General features: G+C 42.0%; 1 protein-coding gene across 2 annotated transcripts; it reads left to right on the top strand.

Moving 5' to 3' along the window:
* Nucleotides 1–2,339: 2,339 nt before the first annotated feature.
* Nucleotides 2,340–19,234, top strand: LOC110997865. 2 transcript variants are annotated; one of them, XM_045632360.1, is made up of 20 exons: nt 2,340–2,515; nt 2,585–2,748; nt 3,553–3,728; nt 4,079–4,247; nt 4,594–4,779; nt 5,053–5,264; nt 5,549–5,725; nt 6,198–6,294; nt 6,405–6,488; nt 6,568–7,022; nt 7,250–7,745; nt 7,955–8,207; nt 9,137–9,288; nt 9,362–9,565; nt 9,650–9,901; nt 10,310–10,695; nt 10,775–10,844; nt 15,364–15,413; nt 15,500–15,587; nt 15,721–19,234. In XM_045632360.1, exons 1-20 carry the CDS (start codon nt 2,458–2,460, stop codon nt 15,763–15,765), a joined length of 3,774 nt encoding a protein of 1,257 aa, XP_045488316.1. In that variant the 5' UTR covers nt 2,340–2,457; the 3' UTR covers nt 15,766–19,234. The 2 variants fall into 2 exon arrangements, with proteins under 2 accessions (XP_045488316.1, XP_045488315.1); XM_045632359.1 differs by having other exon boundaries at nt 15,658–19,234.
* The last annotated feature ends 1,163 nt before the right edge of the window (nt 19,235–20,397 follow it).

The raw sequence follows: 20,397 nt of genomic DNA, 5'->3' as shown, positions 1-20,397 counted from the left end.
GGCGCGCCGCGCGTTACTGACGACGGCTTTCAATCGCGCGCATTGGCTGGCCCCGCCCATCTCTGGGACACGCCCCGGACCCCCCTCGACCCTAAGCCGCTCCCCTCGCGATAATATCGCAGCTTTTTGCCGCGCTATCGGACGGAGTTTGATGACAGATAATAATTGGACATTTGCCTCTACTAAATGTATCGTCAACGGAAGATGATTGTGATTTTAATCTTTATTGGTGGTTTTTCGTTGTATGATTTAACTACACTTCAGAGACTTAAAAATATAAACTTACTATTTTTTTTTGTTATTACCTAATTATACAAGAAATTAACATACTTACTTTCCTGCCTAAACATAATAATTAGATATTGCCGAGGCTTACAAAAACTAAATTATCCATTAGGTACTATAGGAATGATAATTTTATTAGCAATGTTAAAAACTTATCGCTCTAATCACAATAATGTACATAATTAATACATTATCACAATTAAAACTGCAATGCATATAACTATTCTACAAATGAATAAAGTTTAGATACCGTTTGATATCCAAAGGCAAAGGAAGTTATATTTTGTTGCAATTAGGTTACTTACTTATTTACTTTCCAACATTAATTTCATAGAATAATATAATTAGAAAGAGATAGAAAATATATAATAATTAATTATTAGGAACTGTAAAAGCTCTTTAAGAAGATGATTATGTACCAGTAAATGACCGCTCCATGTATTTATAGGTACATATCTATATTCACATTGTTAATACACTGAAAACGTGCTAAAGTTCTAATTTCTAGCTACTATGGTGTTTATTTTTTTTCGATCTCGCTCTCTTGCAATCGGTTTCTTCCTTTTCTACGACAAAAACACTGCAAGTCTTCGTGACGTTTCATGCGTAAAAAAATTACCGTCATGCGCCTAAAGAAGTTTCTATTCTAAAGATTCTATTATCAAAATATACACCATATTTGGGAGTGGTTGTGAAGATTAAAAGAAAGCTATTAATTGAGTTACCAATAACGATTACCGTAAATTGTCACGAGCTCACACAAACAGAATATTCACAAAATAATTAACCATTAAAAAATCTAAAATTTTCTTTTAAGACATCTACTAATAAGATCATATAAATCTTATTAGCAGACTTTGCTGATCATGGAGTAGGTATCTTCCAATGTAATACTGAAATATATATAACGTAGATAAACTTTGAAAATAACTAACAAGTTAGTTCCACCTTCTTTTTTCTAATAATTTTAAATGCTATTTAAAATATAGTTACGGTTTTTCTACTTAAGATTTTTCCTAAATATAGCTTAATGGTCATACCCACTAGGTAGGCTTGTAGTGTCATTAAATCTCTGACACTAACCACATAGTAGCTACAAAGTTACAGCGTTACTCCATGCTTGTAATATCTATGTAAAAACGACGTTACACGCGGGTATTTGAAAAGTTTACAGTCAAGTTTAAGAATAACATAAAAAGGTTAAGCTTTCTCCTCTTCGTCAATACGACATATTATAAAAAAAATATTCGGGTAAGGTTCTCTGTGTTCTTATATCTACTTACTGTCATTCTATTAAATATATCTATTACTAGCAGACTCGGCCAAGCGTTGCCGTGGCTAAGGTTTTTGTTATATTACATAGTAGTAAACTATTCTAGGGAAACGGTAGGAGAACTTTTGTGAAAGGTAGATAGCTTAATATGTGAAACGTTGGTACTCTTAACACAGCGCCATCTGTTAGAATCTTTTGGAGTTAACAGATATTGTGTCTGTCAATTAATTATAGACAAATAATTTGCAATAAAATAAAATTGTGACTATAATTAAACATCTAAGCTATCCTATCTCTTAAGTTGGACCAGACTGCTCACGGTGTGCCAATTTAATTTAAAATCGGTTAAGTAGTTTAGGAGTCCATCGCGGACAAACATCGTGACAGGAGATATATCTATTATAAGTTCTTAAAAGTACTAAAATGCACGTCAGATTGTAATATCTGTAGCCAATGCATAGAAATGAAAAGTATGTACTTTAGGCAAGATAATAATGCAAAATGTATTGAATTTTGTTTGTTGGATTTATTGTTTTTATTACTTGGCCTGCCATCTTGTAGTGAATAGCGAACTTTAGCTATGTAGACGCAGAATTTTCTGCACTTGTGATCGTGGTGGTAACCAAATTTTTAATTATGTTTTTCTTGTAATTGATTTCAAATGTAATGTATTAATTATTTTGATTAAATTTGTAAAAAAATATCATTATAAATATAATACTGTATCAGCTGACAATTCACATTTACCACCTTTGACAATTAACATAATCAAACAGACGTTTTCTACGCAAGTAGACGCGAGACATTGAAGCGATAAATAAAAATAATATATCGTTAATAATTTTTCAAAAAAATGTGTATCAGATATTTTGCAATAAAAAAAAATACGTGACAGTGTTATGAATCCGCTTAATATAGCTGAATGGTCTCCAGACCAAGTGTCGGAATGGATGTCGGGTATGTGTAACTTACTGTCTGCTTGGTGAGTCACCAAAGTTGTGATTAATGTTGGATCTGTTGCTTCAGGTCTGGGGCCGATGGTCTCTCAGTATTCTCCGGAGTTTATCGAGAAAGGTGTCAATGGGGCTAAACTGTTGACTCTGCGTTGTGACGACTTAGAGTACCTTGGAATTCAAGTAATTGGTCACCAGGAGCTTTTGTTGGAAGCTGTGGAGCATTTGAGGAACTTTGTGAGTTTTTATGACGCGGTTTTTAGTAATGGCATAAAATAAAATAGGGCTACTATAATTTGAAAATACATAAAAGTAGTTGTCTAAATAGAGGTGTTGTGTGATTTTTCCTTTTTCACACTTGTGTATGATAGTGTTTTTGGGGCAAAAGTATATTACTTATATAAGTCATTGTATATCATATTGACAACTTGTTTTTATGAAATTAATTAAATGTGTACTTTGTCAGAAGTATTAATTATAATACAAGTTGCTGAAAAATTAGAATGATATATTTGATTGTTTCTTTTAGAAATACCAGTATTGACCTATTGAGTTAGATATATAATTCTTAAGTGTTCTTACCACCTTGGAGGCTGATCATCTATTTAATGAAGTGTCAATGAAACAGTTTAAGAAATGTCTCCCCCCATGATGATGGTGATGGTGGGATTCACGTCATCATTGTTTACATCATTATGCATTTAATCCTACTTAGGATAACTCCTTTGTAAATATTATATAAAAATGTTAATTCAATATAGGAAATACCAGTATTGTGATGTAAGCAAAACCTGCAAAAAAAAGTTATATAAGTATGGAAGTTACAATAGATGTTACAGAGCAGTATGTACTGTGTATCTTTTTTCTATTAAATAACCGTCTACCTAAAGTATATCTGAATAATGATGTTGGTTTGAAAATAATCTTTCATTCTACATTACATCATTCTTTCATTACAAATTATTTTAAAGCCTCTCATTGTATGTTTAAAAAAGAATTTATGAATTATCACTTGTATTAATTAATGAACTAAAATTTCAGCACTATGAGATATCTCGGGAATGTGTCCAGCAACTAGCTCTCCGTGTGTCTGCTGCTGCGGCCTCTTTGGCTCGAGCATTGCGCCATCATGCTGACACTCGTTTGGAGACACATTCTCTTGCAGACGTTGCGAGGACAGTGCATGCGGTTAAGCCTTTGGTATGCTGGCTCGACAGGTGCGAAAATAAATTTGTTTGATAAATGTATCATTTACATAGTTGCATGCAATACAGTGATTTAGACTAGAGGTCACTGACATAATAATGGACCTCGAGCCATTTGAGGCAATGTTTCGATTTGAACTAATGTTGTACTTTTTCATTTTTAAAATAAAGCTAAGTACTTTTGGAGTACATTAGTGTTGGAGTAAATTAGCAGACTAAATAAATAATATATGTTTAAATTTACAAATGTTATAAGTAATATAAATTATATAAATATTATAATTTTAACATAATCCAATAAGCAACATGAATATTCACATATAGATGAGACCCGTCTTTCATATTTCACAACCGAATTCCAGGTGGCCTCTCTGCTCGGGGGCTCCTTTAGCGGATCGGAAAGCTGCCTTATTAAAGTTATCATTAGAGGCTGCCACATGTGCGCAGAGGGACAGGTTTGCAGAACAACCGGCTCGTGCCGTTGCCGCTGCGGCCGCGGCCGCTGCTGCAGTCGCTGATTATATCATCCAGGTATAAATTTTAAAAGAATTTCCTTTAGTTCTGTCCATTTAAATTGAAAATCATTTTCTAAAGGTTTATATGTGTTTTAGATGTTTCAGTAAATAACAATATCTTCAGAAGTTACTTTGATTTGTACTGTCTAGTGTTTGCCAGCTCTTGCATACTTTAGTAAGAACTAGATTCATATTTCCAACGGTAAAGCATACCAGGCAATCACTAAATATGTGAAACTATTAGAAATAATATAGTGATACCCAACACAGTAATATCCTAACACATAAATTAAACAGTGTGAAGTTGGAAGAGGTAAGAAATAAGAAGAATCCCATCTTGTAATAAAAGTATTCGATTGCAGGACGTGTCGGACCCCTTGATCCTGCAGCCCTCGTGGGTGGACACCGTGTCCCTGCGCCAGGCCGGCAGACCCCTGGGCTTCCACGTGCTGCCCTCCTTCTGTGGCCATCATCAGATAGCTCACATACGCTTCGGATCCCCCGCCCACGCTTCGGGACACGTGCACGAGGGAGATGAGATCGTCCAGGTACTCTAACTCTAATTTTATGGATTCCATTTACATGCGGGAAGTTCTAAGTTTTGGTGAAATTAGTAATATATATATAGATAGGCAGGCCTCGTTGGACATGTTTGGATCTAATCTAATATACTAGAGAAGAGATATCATGGTCAAGATGCATATATATATATAAACTAAATTATAATTTTTTTTAAATTTCAAACGCTATTTATAAAATGTGTGAGTCACTTGTCGAGTCTTTAAAATAATGAATACTAAAGAGAATTGAATTCGGTATAGGTAGGCGACGTATGCGTGTTGGGCTGGAGCGGGGAGGCCGTGGAGCGCGCATGTGCGGCCGTCGCCGGTCGGGCCTCGGGAGAGCTGGTGCTGCGCCTGCGCCGGAGAGGGGCCCGAGCCCTCCCGACGCCCCCCCTCCACACGCGGGCCCCTCGGCCCCGGGCCCACCGGCTGAGGCTGCCCCCGCTGACGGACCATCGAATGCTGCACAGGTAGCGATGTTGTGTATAATATTATATATTTACTTTATTATATTTTATTTAACGTTTCTCGACATAATCGTATGGATATAGTATGTAAGGAAAGTGTATGTATTTGGGTAATAAATTAATAAAACTAAAAGGGTGGCAACGGACTTGCGAGCCCTTTGACAATGTAGAGATTTTTTTAAAATAACCTTTCTCAGCTTTTGTAACTCGATCGCATCAATAAGGGTAGTACAGGAACAAAAATTTTAGGAAATTTCTTTTCATTCATATGATTAACACATTTCCAGATACGAGATGGATTTCCCGATAGCGGCGCTTCCGCCGGCTCTGCCCCACCCCCCGGTGGAGGAGAAGGAGGAGCCTCCCGCTCACTCCCCCGCCTGCTCCCCCGAGTGCTCCTCGGACGAGAGCGAGCCCCTCTCCCCCCCCGCCTCGCCCACGCACCTGCACCTCGACAGGGCTCGGTATGTCTGGCTTCATTTATTTTCTCTACTGTAGCGCCGAAGATGAAAAATTGGACGGAGTGGAAGTGGAAGGCGCCTTCTGAATGTGAAGACACCACTCACCGATTGTTCTCCGTCTCTTCACATGTCTCTGTAGGAGAAGACCACAAATAGGAGAGTAAGAAGAATGGTCCCTCCTCTTGCGCTTGAATATAGCAAGAGAGATAGAGTGGTGTTTAGGGAATAGGTGCGATAAGGACAGAAAATGAGTAATGATTTAAATTCACATATTCATTAAAGTTTAATAGTGTTTTTTTAGGATTTAGGATTTGACTTTGAAAAGAAAAGAAAAATAAATAAATAAAAGGTGACCGAGGTCCGAGACAGATCGTTAAATGCAGGATTGAGGATAATTCTAGTCCCCATGGTTACCATCCCTTTACCGATTCTATTGTGAATTAGAATTGAAGTATTCGTGAATGAAATGTTTCAGCATGTACCCCCCCAAGCCCCAAACCGTGGTCCAGCGACGGCACACGATCAGCTGCGGAAGTCCCGTCTCCAAAAGACCGCATCTCAGCATCGAACAGGTATTTATCTGAATGGGCCGGGCCTAGGAGATCGGAGTTTTATTTGCATAACTCTTATCGTATCTTGATCGGTTTTAGAATAATTTGAAAAGAATGTTATCGTGTTCCAGTTCTGGCAGGAGCTGCAACAGCAGAGATGGCACAGTGGCGAGGGACCGGAACCCGAAGACGCCGCTCTCTACAGGCGAGACAAGGCACGTCTCTCAGCTCCAGCACCGGCCAATTGTTGATGAGGGAAATACAAAAGTAAAAAAAAACCAATAAACGTTTCAGGCCGTATCGTGCAGCACGGGTTTGCAGCTTTCCCCGCGGCCGAGAACTTGTCTCGGGGTGCCCAGGGCCTCGCGGGCCCCGATCGCGCCCGTCTGCCCCGAGACCCCGCCGGCCCCCAGGGGGAAGCTCGACAAGAGCCACTCGACTCCGGCCTACGAGCTGGAACCCCCGGCCGCCCTCGCCCCCCTCGTCGACAACCCCATCCCGGAATCCCCGACGACCCCCACCGTGCGCAGGGCGGCCGAGCCCGACCCGCTTCCGAAAGTGGACGTCGACGAGGAGGACAGATCTCTGGAAGACTCCGAGGACAAGTACGGGTCTTCCGAAGACACGAAGCAGACGGACGATGGGTCGTCGGACGACACTCCGGTGCCGGTTCTGGAGAGCCTGAACACGGCGCTGATCGAGGGACGGAAGGTCAAAGAGGAGCCTCGAGCCGCGGAGCGAGTGATGAAGTCAGTAATTTTTATTTTGATATATTTTATTTGTGGCTGCCGTTAACCGAAGAGTATTTTGACCTTTAACGTCTGTCAGATTTGCACTGAAAGTATTAAAAATCGTGTTCATCTTTTTTTATAAATGACATTTCAATCTGTACTGTACAATCTGCAGCCCCCAAACGGGAATACGTCGATTTACCTCGCGTATACTGTGCGTAATGGTAAACGTTAATTCTTTGCAGGTACCCAAAACCGCGTATAACGGAACGCTCGAAGGTGTCCGATGTCCCTCCGGAGCCTCCCCCGCGCCCGTCCACCCGGTTGCCCCCTCCTCCGCGAGAATACCTGCCTCCCCACCCGCTCCCCAGAGACCCCCCTATGCCCGCCAGAGAGAGACGAGAGATCCCTCCTCACGAGAGAGCCCCCCTCGCGCGCAACGAGTCCTCAGAGGAGAAATTCAATAAAGAAGAGTTCCGAAGGGAGAAGTCGAATCGAGAGCCGATCGGATCCCTCAGCGACTTGAAAATCCTGTCTCCCTGTCGGGAGATCCAGCACGTGTTCGAGAGAGACGGCCGATCCCCGAGCGACGAGACCTGGGAGCCGATCTCCGCGGGCCAGGCGTCCTCCCCTCTGCGAGAGTGCACGGCGCCGCAGTACCCCGTGCTGAGGATGATCCCTCGACCCGCCGAACCGTCAGCTTCGCCGCTGAAACCGCTGCGGCCCGGGGACGCGGCACAGGTACGGGCCGTGCTCGGACTAACTTTGATGGGTCTTCAAAACTACTGAACCGAGTTTGATAAAATTTTGAATGTTGATACTGAAATTTGTAAATATAATCATACGCACACCTCTAATGTTCACCTTGGATGGAAGCCTAATCAGTTTGTACGAGGTAGACCTCTTTCGAAGTCGGTGCCCACCCAACTTTACAGAATAAACGATTTCAGATCTCGGTCCCCCTCCGTCACCTGACGAAGCACGACATAAAGCTGGTGTCGAACGAGCGTCGGGAGATGCCCCCCATAAACGGGGAGCCCCAGCGTCGCGACGGGGACATCGTGATCGGGGCCGCGAGCGACCAGTCGCTGGACTCCCCCCACTCCCCCAAGGGGGCGGTCTCCCCCACCGGGAGCGTCGTGAGGGGGATATTCCCCTCCGCGAAGTCCAGGAGCCTCAAGAAGAAGAACTCCATATTGGCCAGTGAGTTTCTATTATTTGAAGCTAATGCATAAGTAGTCGGTCCCAATGTTCTGTCATAAATAGGAATATTGATAAAAACTGAAGTACTAAAGTACATTAATTAAGGAATAGAAAGAGCATTAATTATTCAAAATCAGTTCCTTTAATTTTAAGGTGGTTTCAGACTCTCAAAATGTTTATGGGGTTTAGGCTGAAAGGCCAATCCTCGTGTCTAATTAGGTCGATGTTTTGACTCTCAAACCAGGAATGAGTGATCTTGCCTTTGTGCGCAGGCGGTGTCCTGCTGGAACTCGAAGTGATGTCCCTCAATTAGTGTGCTGGGCAGGTCTATGACAAGCCGATCCTGAATCCTGTCTCTTGTTACATATATGCACTGGTTTTGACCCCCTTTTCGCAAAAATGAACCTCAGTTGGCTCTTAAATATCATTCATTCTTAAACAACACCCGCGATCTCTTAAACCTTTTAGACCTTTTGCGATAAGTAAGGTCCCACTCTTTTTTTTTTATCTTCACTCAAAAACTTTTTACTGTTTTCCTACTGACACCCATCTGCAAAGCCATCAACTTCTGTTTTCGGATAGGGTTTCTTGCTATCCGTGCCTTGATAGCTTAGAGTACTGCGGGTGTTCTAGCTTCTAGCGGAGCGTGGCATTTTCGAGCAACTTGCAAATGGTACTCGGTGAGTGCCCACACCGGTGCTACATAATAACAGATCGGTTGCCTTTCAAGGACATTGAATCTCTCCATCGAGAGAAATTACGGAAAGTGGATTGCTTTCTGTTTTAATACAATAGTCAAATTCAAATTCAAAAATAGAATGCGATATTTTAATAAAATCATGTTCGAAATTTGAAAATAATGTACCAGAGACAGAGTTTTTGGACCAACTACGTCGAACATGTCATCGAAACCATCTGAACTCCCCCAGAACGTCGCGCGGTACCGGCCCGGGCGCTGTCCTCGGTGGGGGCGGCGGGGTGGGTGAGCCAGAGGGTGAGAGCCGCCCAGCAGCAGCCGCGCTGGGCGCATCGCTATCTGCTGCTCGCCCACAACTTGCTCTACGCCTATCGGTCGCCGGAGGTAATCCTTTGGCCTTTTCAATCGAGGTAAATTATTATTCGGTTGCCCCCGTACATGCGTTGCGTCTGCGCAGAGCTCCCGCGCCGACTGCATGATCTACCTGGAGGGCTGCACGGTGAGCGCGGCGGTCGAGGTGAAGTCCCGCGCCCACGCCTTCAAGGTCTACCACACGGGCCGGGCCTTCTATTTCGCGGCCGCCTCCCCCGACGCCCTGGCCGCTTGGACCCAGCTCATCCACCGGGCCACCTTGGCCCCGCCCCGTCGCCTAGACTCGCAGGTCTGCTCCTCGCCCTCCTCCTTTTTTATGGTTCCATAATCGCAATAAACGGGACGCCATTGATCTATCCGTCCTCTGTTGCAGATCGAAATCAAACAGTTCTCGGAGACGGATTACTCCGAGACGGAATCGGACACCGAGAGCCCCGAGAAGAGAGAGAGAGACAGAGACAAGGAGAAGGACAAGTCCAAGTTCGGATCGCTGAAGAAGCTGACGCAGCGGGGCCGAGGTGACTCGCATGAGAACGTGAACCAGGCGGCCGCCAGCACCAGCCTCGACCGCAAATACCTGAGGTTCTTCTCGCGGACGAAGGGCAAAGATGAATCCAAGAGCAAGGTAAGGGTTACGGGTCTGATGTGCTGGATGGTTTCGCATGATCCGGAGTCCGGACCCTGATCTATTATTTGCTTTCTTTATCAATTTATCCCCAGAATCCTAAACGAAGTCGTCGGCCATCGCTTTCGTGGTCATCATACGTTTCCTTTTCCTGGAGGTCCCCTCCGGTGGGTGGCTTCCGTCCATCTTTTTTTCTGTGCCCCTTGCGATATGGCCCGCCCGTTTCATGTAATGCCTTCCTCTGTCTAGCGTCGGTGATGGGTTTTACCCTATTTATGTCATCGAGCCCCATTTACATATATATACTTACGTAACTTCTGCCGTGGGCCATTTGCTCGGGCTTTCGGCAATCAGGCGGTCGTCTTTAGAGCTGTCGATGCCGCCGTAGAAATGAAGCCTCGCTTGCAGACCAAGCAGCGTCCGGCGCCGGCGCCCACGGAGCAGTACCGCAGCTACCGCCGGGCGCCGCCCCAGCCGCCCCCGCTCTCGCCCCGCTCGCCCCCGCGCGCCAAGCCGAGCCCCATCAACTACATCCACGCCTCGAACCCCAACCTGCTCGACTTCGAGCGCAGCGAGGCCTTCGCGCCCCGCCCGGCGCTCGCCGTCAGGCCTCGGCCGCAGGACAAGCTGGTGGGGCTGGTGACGCTGGAGGAGTTCATGCTGCGCGCGCAGGCCGAGGAGCGGCGCCAGCTGTACTCCGAGCGGGTGCTGCTGGGCGTCGCTGATCGCGACCTGCAGACCAGGCTGGACCGGGTGGTGCCCGACGTGGTCTACGGGCGGGTGCCGCATCACGGGTACGTGCCTCGTCACGCTTCACCTTCCAAGCCGGATGGGAAAGGTCGCAGTGAATAATCCCGTTCTGATGCATTGCAGCTACGAGAAGATAGAGTTCCCGGACGAACGCTCCGACAACCGCCAGGACTCCTTCAGGAAGAAAGAGAAGGTAAAACTTTAACTCGACTCACTCTATGAACGAACGTATACTCCTCTTAAGACTCTAACATACGCCGATGACTTTGAGGATTTGACCTCTACTACAAACAATAATTTACTAACGCCATCTAGTCTAACAAAATAGTGAATAGTCTAACAAAACTACGCGAATACGAAACCAATTATTAGCTAAATATAAAAATTTATAAATAAATATTGGTCTAGAAAAAATGGTGGCTGCCAATTATTTAACTAGTACATACATGATTTTTTTACATGTTTATTTCGTTCTGAGGTTAAAACTTTTTAATGTCAGTATTGCTAAAATACCGAAACCGAGTCATCATCATCAGCTGACGATGGACTCTGATGGTTGGTACTGGATCTCGAGGATGGTAAGCAGTAGACATACCGTCATTGAGCTAGTTGTAATCAGCTCAGCGAGACGATACAAGAAATGTGACTATATGAACCTGATGATGGACTCCGAAGGTGAGTAGTGGATCTCGAGGATGGTAAGCAGCAGACATACCGTCATTGAGCTCGTTGTAATCAGCTCAGCGAGACGATACAAGAAATGTGACTATATGAACCTGATGATGGACTCCGAAGGTGGGTACTAGGTCTCGAGGATGGTAAGCAGTAGACATACCGTCATTGAGCTCGTTGTAATCAGCTCAGCGAGACGATACAAGAAATGTGACTATATGAACCTGATGATGGACTCCGAAGGTGGGTACTAGGTCTCGAGGATGGTAAGCAGTAGACATACCGTCATTGAGCTCGTTGTAATCAGCTCAGCGAGACGATACAAGAAATGTGACTATATGAACCTGATGATGGACTCCGAAGGTGGGTACTAGGTCTCGAGGATGGTAAGCAGTAGACATACCGTCATTGAGCTCGTTGTAATCAGCTCAGCGAGACGATACAAGAAATGTGACTATATGAACCTGATGATGGACTCCGAAGGTGGGTACTAGGTCTCGAGGATGGTAAGCAGTAGACATACCGTCATTGAGCTCGTTGTAATCAGCTCAGCGAAACGATACTAGAAATGTGACTATATGAACCTGATGATGGACTCCGAAGGTGAGTAGTGGATCTCGAGGATGGTAAGCAGCAGACATACCGTCATTGAGCTCGTTGTAATCAGCTTAGCGAGACGATACAAGAAATGTGACTATATGAACCTGATGATGGACTCCGAAGGTGAGTAGTGGATCTCGAGGATGGTAAGCAGCAGACATACCGTCATTGAGCTCGTTGTAATCAGCTTAGCGAGACGATACAAGAAATGTGACTATATGAACCTGATGATGGACTCCGAAGGTGAGTAGTGGATCTCGAGGATGGTAAGCAGCAGACATACCGTCATTGAGCTCGTTGTAATCAGCTTAGCGAGACGATACAAGAAATGTGACTATATGAACCTGATGATGGACTCCGAAGGTGAGTAGTGGATCTCGAGGATGGTAAGCAGCAGACATACCGTCATTGAGCTCGTTGTAATCAGCTTAGCGAGACGATACAAGAAATGTGACTATATGAACCTGATGATGGACTCCGAAGGTGAGTAGTGGATCTCGAGGATGGTAAGCAGCAGACATACCGTCATTGAGCTCGTTGTAATCAGCTCAGCGAGACGATACTAGAAATGTGACTATATGAAGCTGATGATAGACTCCGAAGGTGGGTACTGGGTCTCAAGGATGGTAAGCAGCAGACATACCGTCATTGAGCTCGTTGTAATCAGCTTAGCGAGACGATACTAGAAATGTGTTATATGAACCTGATAATGGACTCCGAAGGTGGGTACTGGATCTCGAGGAAGGTAAGCAGTAGACATACCATCATTGAGCTCGTTGTAATCAGCTTAGCGAGACGATACTAGAAATGTGTTATATGAACCTGATAATGGACTCCGAAGGTGGGTACTGGATCTCGAGGATGGTAAGCAGTAGACATACCATCATTGAGCTCGTTGTAATCAGCTCAGCGAGACGATACTAGAAATGTGACTATATGAACTTATTAATATTTAATATTAAATAAATATTAGGTAATATTTACTATAATACCACTATATTTCTTTGAGTTTATTGAAAAAATAATCAATTTCAACGATTCGTCTTCCAGTTGAAATTTTAAATATTTTTCTTGGTTCTGAAACCTACGAGTGCAGCATGTTATATCTAAGCCCGAAAATGAAATCAAAGTCAATCAGACCCAGTACCCACCTTCGGAGTCCACCATCAGGTTCATATAACACATTTCTAGTATCGTCTCGCTGAGCTGATTACAACGAGCTCAATGACGGCATGTCTACTGCTTACCATCCTCGAGATCCGGTCCCCACCTTCGGAGACCATTATCAGGTTCATATAGTCAAATTTCTTGTATCGTCTCGCTGAGCTGATTACAACGAGCTCAATGACGGTATGTATACTGTTTACCATCCTCGAGATCCGGTCCCCACCTTCGGAGACCATTATCAGGTTCATATAGTCAAATTTCTTGTATCGTCTCGCTGAGCTGATTACAACGAGCTCAATGACGGTATGTCTACTGTTTACCATCCTCGAGACTCAGTATCCACCTTCGGAGTCCATCATCAGGTTCATATAGTCACATTTCTAGTATCGTTTCGCTAAGCTGATTACAACGAGCTCAATGACGGTATGTCTACTGCTTACCATCCTCGAGATCCAGTACCCACCTTCGGAGTTCATCATCAGGTTCATATAGTCACATTTCTAGTATCGTCTTGCTGAGCTGATTACAACGAGCTCAATGACGGCATGTCTACTGCTTACCATCCTCGAGATCCGGTCCCCACCTTCGGAGACCATTATCAGGTTCATATAGTCAAATTTCTTGTATCGTCTCGCTGAGCTGATTACAACGAGCTCAATGACGGTATGTCTGCTGCTTACCATCCTCGAGATCCACTACTCACCTTCGGAGTCCATCATCAGGTTCATATAGTCACATTTCTAGTATCGTTTCGCTAAGCTGATTACAACGAGCTCAATGATGGTATGTCTAATGCTTATCATCCTCGAGACTCTGTACCCACCTTCGGAGTCCATCATCAGGTTCATATAGTCACATTTCTAGTATCGTCTCGCTGAGCTGATTACAACGAGCTCAATGACGGTATGTTTACTGCTTGCCATCCTCGAGACCCAGTACCCACCTTCGGAGTCCATCATCAGGTTCATTTAGTCACATTTCTAGTATCGTCTCGCTGAGCTGATTACAACGAGCTCAATGACGGTATGTCTACTGCTTACCATCCTCGAGATCCAGTACCCACTTTCAGATTCCATCAGGTATCAGGTTCAGCAACTTATTTTACTTGGTTGTACAAGTTGCACTTGAAACTTGACAACTCTAAATTTGAGTTTTGTTTGGGTAGGTACTTATATACATATACTTATAACATACAATAATTTTCGAAGTTCATGTCCTCGCCTCACTTGATATTTCTTTTTATATTTTGGCATTTCTAAAAAAATCCGCGGGTAAAAACTAAAATACGCAAATATTTAATTATTATTGGCTTCGACACACAAGCGTAGTCCTCCCGTCGCAAAGCGTTGAGGTGGACTGAAGACAAGCCGCATGCAGGGCTCGCGGGTGTGAAATTGCGGAGGGAAGCCCATTGCGCTTGAGTTTATTTACCTTTTATTACTTTCCATGCCCAGGAAACGAATTAATACAAATTTTTTTTTTATCAAAATAATAATATATGCTATATCTAATAATACGTGTAAGTTTAAAATAAATCGCATAAACCGTTTTGGAGCGAATTTGTAATTTATGTCTAATCTACGGTTCGATGGTAAATTTTTTTTTGGGAAATTGGTATTGCTTTTATCTTTTTTGATTTTATCAATCGATACAGTAGGCTTCAACCCACAATATATATTTTTTTCAAATGCATATGAGCGACAGTTCTTCCAACAATTTAATTTAAACTAGGGCTAGTTGACCGATTTGAGCACTGTTCAAGCCTTAATGGCGATCGCTAAAAGAACTCGAACGGACTCGCGTAACTGCTTAATTGCAATTGTTTACAAAAGAGCATGCTCCTCCTTCAAAGGCCGGCGACCCACTGGAATAGGTGTCCCTGCTCTCGTTCGCCTCCCTATAATAATAAAACCGCGTTTATTTTCCATTCATTACAAAGGTAGAGTTTTTAGTTGTAAGCGAGAGATTTTTTCTTGTTCTGCTAATATTCCACCGCTTTCAGTATCGTCGTCACGGGTAAAAGCCTCCTCCAGATAATTACATTTTCCAACTCACTCTTTTGTCTTTCTTTCTCCACTAGGGAGTGCTGCCACTCCTATTTGGTCTATCCTCGGTTGACCCTTATACTATAAAAATTGTAGACCAGAAGCGGAGTTGTTAATTTTAGTTTAGCTAATTAACACTGTTTGGTGCATTGGGAGTCAGTTCTAAGATTTTAAAACGGAGATTCACCTTCGGTCTCACGCACTAAAGGAATGCTGGTCTACTTCCAGGTCCAAGTGTCTGCTTCCAGCTCCCCGCAAGCGCAACCCGCGACCGAGAGGTATATTCTTGATATACAGACATCAGTTGGCTAAATTTTAAAGTTTCTTAACTGAATAGTTATATAATACGATCGTCCCGTTCCAGTGGTGGGGGCGGAGGAGGAGGCGGAGGGGGCGGAGGGGGAGGAGGGGCCGGCGTGTCGCGTCTGAGGCTAATGTTCGGGGGACGACAGGTACGTGCTTAACTATTCGATTAACTTAACGATTGACTCGGGGATACATGTCGTGCGTCCCTTGCCCCAGGGCGCCGAGCGGGGTCGGGCCGCGGGCCAATACCCTCACCTGCAGTGTCCGCCCACCTTCCAGCCCGAGACCTACTGCCTGGCGAGGCTGGCGCCCAAGCAGCCCTGACCGTGAGCGTCTTCGGAGCCGGGCGACCCTTTACGTCTCCTCGGGAACACTGCGACCACTCGAAGACGACTCGGATGAAGTCGGGACAATAATCGTCGATGTTTTTTATACTGACGCCTGTTTAAAGCCTATTTACCTGTAACCGCTCAATAAGATTCAGAGCGGGAAGAGATTTACGTTTAAACGACTGATGTAGCTTCAAAAATAGTTCTGCTTAATTTCTGAAGTTCAATGCCACTAACTGGAATCTATCTTCCGCTTCGTTGTTCAGTCTCACTTATGCGATTACTTATTAAATTAAAATATTAATGTTTACTCAATCGATTGACGCACAATCGTCTAACTTAAACGTGACTGTAAATATTTAAACGAACCAAGGTTGTAAAATTTTATTAACATTTAAAATTGTGCCAAATTGTTCGTCCGTCACAAAGTATACTTATTGTGAGCGCGGAATAAGTGATGGCGTCTGAAGGATCGTCGGTAGCTTCCTATTTAGTAATTATATTAAAATCACCAATCGCTGAATTTGCGCGTTGCCTCCAGATATGTCTCGATGGAAACTTCTTCAGTGCCTCCGTTATCCTTCCAGCCTCAGTCACTCCGGGAATGTCTTAGTTATAAGAAGTCCCTCGTAGTTGGCGACAGTTTAAAAGGATGCCATTTGTGGTGCTATGTTACATGAAGCCACTCTTCAAGATGGCGACAAATAAACACTACGTATATGTAATAACTCATAAACGACTCTCGGTTAACTATTATTTAACTTGAAGTTTGAGGCTCAGTCTTTATAAAGGCCTAGTACTAATGCGAGGGTAACTCACACGAGTCGACAAACATACGTATACGTGCGTATACGCCGAACAATGATTGATCGTGCCATTAAATGATAATTGTTATTGATATTTAGGTAAAGGATTAAATTTAGGGCACGTATTACTTAGGGTTTTGTAAAACTGGTAGAACTCGAGTTATTTTAAACCGCTATTTCGTAGAAAACTTCGATGCTGTGATATTTATTAAGTTTTTTTTAATTTCGATAATATGGAACTTAATATTTGGGCACTTTGACTTGAAAGCGTTTACTTCGCGAAGCAACATGGCGTCCAATATGTCTTTAACATTTAACTTTGATACATTTCAACCAAAAAACATTAATCGTTTCGCGTTTTCGTTAAATATCGAATGCTTTACAATGACGTGTTATGCTTCATATATTGTCTCGTATCTCTCTTAAGTTTTATTATATTTCCGGAAAATAGACCGATTTAGGATTTAAACGGGTGTCACGATTTTGGTGTTTCTTAGTTTTCTAAGGATCTTTAGAGGCTCGTAGGTATAATTTTTCAACCATATTAATTTTAATTATTCAACCTTTTTTATTATTGAATTTACAATGTAATGCTATATATTTATAGATTTTATGTAATAATCGCATGTAAGAAAAGTTTTTTAAAATGTAAACGTTTACGGTATCGTTATATTAGACGTATACCTACGACAAACTATGAACTTCTCGGACTAAACGATTGGCATAAGCGAATTTTAGTACCGTGACCAATTCATATTTAAAATTAGGTTCCTTAAACTAATGTATTAATGAAATGCACGTCTTTTAATGCTCAATTTTGACAATTATTTGCCAAGTACAGAGGTTGTTATATAGTTGTTAGGTATGGGTCACGCGAATTTTATCTTTCTTCAAGTTAAGTGCTTTATACAAATGTATAATATGGTTTCCGACTCGGCTTTTAAAATTGCAAATAAAATATAATATTGTATAAACAAACTTATTATGTCTGAAATGGAACTATTAAAAATAAATATTCAGAATAATATGCGTTAAAATTATATTAGAAGTCACAAAAATGATTTTATCAGCGGTTAAGTTTTTATTATGATTATTATGAATATACGTAAATTTTATTAAAATAAAGATATTTTGAACTCGCTTGGATGCTTGGATTTCGTACACGTCGAGGATGTGTATTTAACATCACTAATAGAATGTAGCTCCAATGAGAACTTTTAAAGTTTCCAAAACGGAAATTAATTAAACTTATTACGGTTAAAACTACGTAACGAGAGAAAGGGGGAAAGAATAGGGGGAATAATATCATCAGCGTGAAGCTCTCGGTAATTGCCAGAGCAGTGGAAGTTTAATCAGAGTATACATTTTGCACCTGTTATATCATTATCACGAAGTTATCGACAATCTTTTTTGATAAACAGTTATTATTCAAAAAATAAAGAGCATTGACGTACGTGTGACGTTTTAAATTTTTTATTTGTCATCAGTTTTAACAGAATAATAAGTTTTTGTGAATCAAATTAATCTCTTAATAATTACCTGATAGTATTGCTCTGACGCAGTTAAAGCATGATTCATGAATTTAGTGAGAATATTCTTATCGGCTTAAATAATTATTTACATTGTACAATTTATGTATGAATATTATTAGATATCTTTCGCGATGGGTTGTTTAACAGTGTCTATTGTCTATTAAATGAGCTGTTTAGGTACCCACTACTCAATCTTCATAGTTTGTAGAATGCAGGTGCCTTTTTAATATGCATTAAATGACGCCGCGGGCTGAACATAAAAGGCAACCATGCGTTGCCGGCCTTTGCATCTTGAGAAATACATCTTTCTTTCAATCACCGAAAGGCCTCCACTGATTTTTAGCACGCAAGGGGCCAAGCGAACTAAAATTTCATTTCATTTAGAGATGACGAGTTTTTAATCCTATTACTTATTTATACATACAATACATTTTGTTAAAATAAATATTTTAATGTTAGGTATAGCTCTTGAGTTATCTAAAACCTTTTTATAATAATTCAGTTTCGAATAAGCTAATTAGAATAATATGTTTTGCTGGTGGCGAAGGCATGTTATATACACATATCAAAACTCTAATGCCGTGGCTTAACTTTGACGTCAGCCTAGCGAATTTACGGTAAAAATCATTTATTATCAGATCGTGCGCAGGTGTGGCCGACCTTTGGTTTAATATCGTTAATAATTAATTAATAAACAACGACGCGTACTGTAGTTAGTATATTGAATGGTGTTGGCAGTGATACTCAGCTTTATACGTAGATAGAGAATTGTATAACTTGTATTTATAAGTTTATTAGTTGCTTACTTATCAGCCTTTCAACGAAGATTTATTAACGGCTCCGTATGTTCAGGTACTCTTGTACCGAACAATATTGATTTCTATCTCAAACTAAGTATTTGTAAGATTTTTATAACTATGAATTTTAACTAAAAAAAATATATTAAGGATTTAAATTGTTTCGTTTTAATTTGTATATTACGTGTAAAATTATTTCTAACAGAATTTCGACTATACTGTGATGCAGTAAGGAGGGTAGGTTAAGTTTTTCTTCTGTAATCTTTTGTTAATATGAATACCATTGTACGTCAGTTCAATTATTTAATGAATTAAACATTTTTATTTCATTTGACTTGTTTTATTTCTGACCTTTACAGCTGAAATCGGAGCTAACAATTATCTGTGTAATTATAATTATGCCATATATATCTATCGCTGCTTAGGTTTGAAATTAGATGCTCCACTAATTAACTACCTAATCATATAGGACAGTGAAATACCCATTACGATCGGTTCTATGGAAACCATTATTATACACATGTATGTAATTATTTATGCTGGTACTTCATGGGATGCCGAACCATCTGGTCTCGCAGGCTGCAAAACTGTTTCATCTTTATTTCTTACTTCAAATTGCTGATCCGTCCGTCTATCCGTTCGCATTGATAGTCTAGGTACATTCTGTTTTCGTGGTGTGTCACTAACTTCGGCAATGAAGCTTTTGTCAGAGCCTTGTTTTCTGATTTAGTTCGTGAATGCCCCTTGACAGTCAAGTAGCAGCTGCAGCGATGTTTGTGCAGCAGTATCGTCATCGCAACAGCATGTTGCCCGTTTTACTTCGTTTGATGAATTTTATGTAAGTTATGGGGTATTTGTCATATGAAGGAGAGATATTAAGCCGCTTCGCCTGCTCGCTCATTTCTTGTCATACCTTCGTGTGCCTTGTCCAGTGCCAATTTTGCCGATTTGTACCACAAAAGGGTGTAGTGGTTTTGATTTGGTTGGGCTCCTACAGCTGGCCTTGTTTTTTCTTGATAGACGGTGCAGTATAATGCCAGTGTGACCTTTCCGGTCTTGTACACCTTTCCAGTTGGAAATGCGGCTTCAACCCAGCTATCACTTTGCTACATCCGTGAATATCAATGCTGCACCGCCATCGCCTGCAAGGTTTCCCATATTGTTTATCAATCCGTGGTCGTTTTATTGTATTTAATAAATCTGTGCGTTTTCAGCTAGCGACAGTTAACGGGCCTGAAAGAGAAGCTCGTTTGACGAGACCGGTACCCCCTCATGGTTTTAGGGCAAAACCCCGAAGCCACGTATTTGATTTATTTTAGAGTGACCTTTTTAGGTCTTAGCACTCAGAAAGCTGCCGCATATGCTACAACAGGTTCCACTACTGTGGATTATATCGTGCATGACCCCATCATAATTCTTCACCACCACCAACATTTGTGTCGTATTTGTTTGTAAAGCTTTATTGGTTAACTCCTTAGTCCTTACAGAAGAC

This window comes from Pieris rapae, chromosome 19, assembly GCF_905147795.1.
Source record: "Pieris rapae chromosome 19, ilPieRapa1.1, whole genome shotgun sequence".
Taxonomy (NCBI): domain Eukaryota; kingdom Metazoa; phylum Arthropoda; class Insecta; order Lepidoptera; family Pieridae; genus Pieris; species Pieris rapae.
This window is presented reverse-complemented; position numbering and strand designations above follow the sequence as displayed.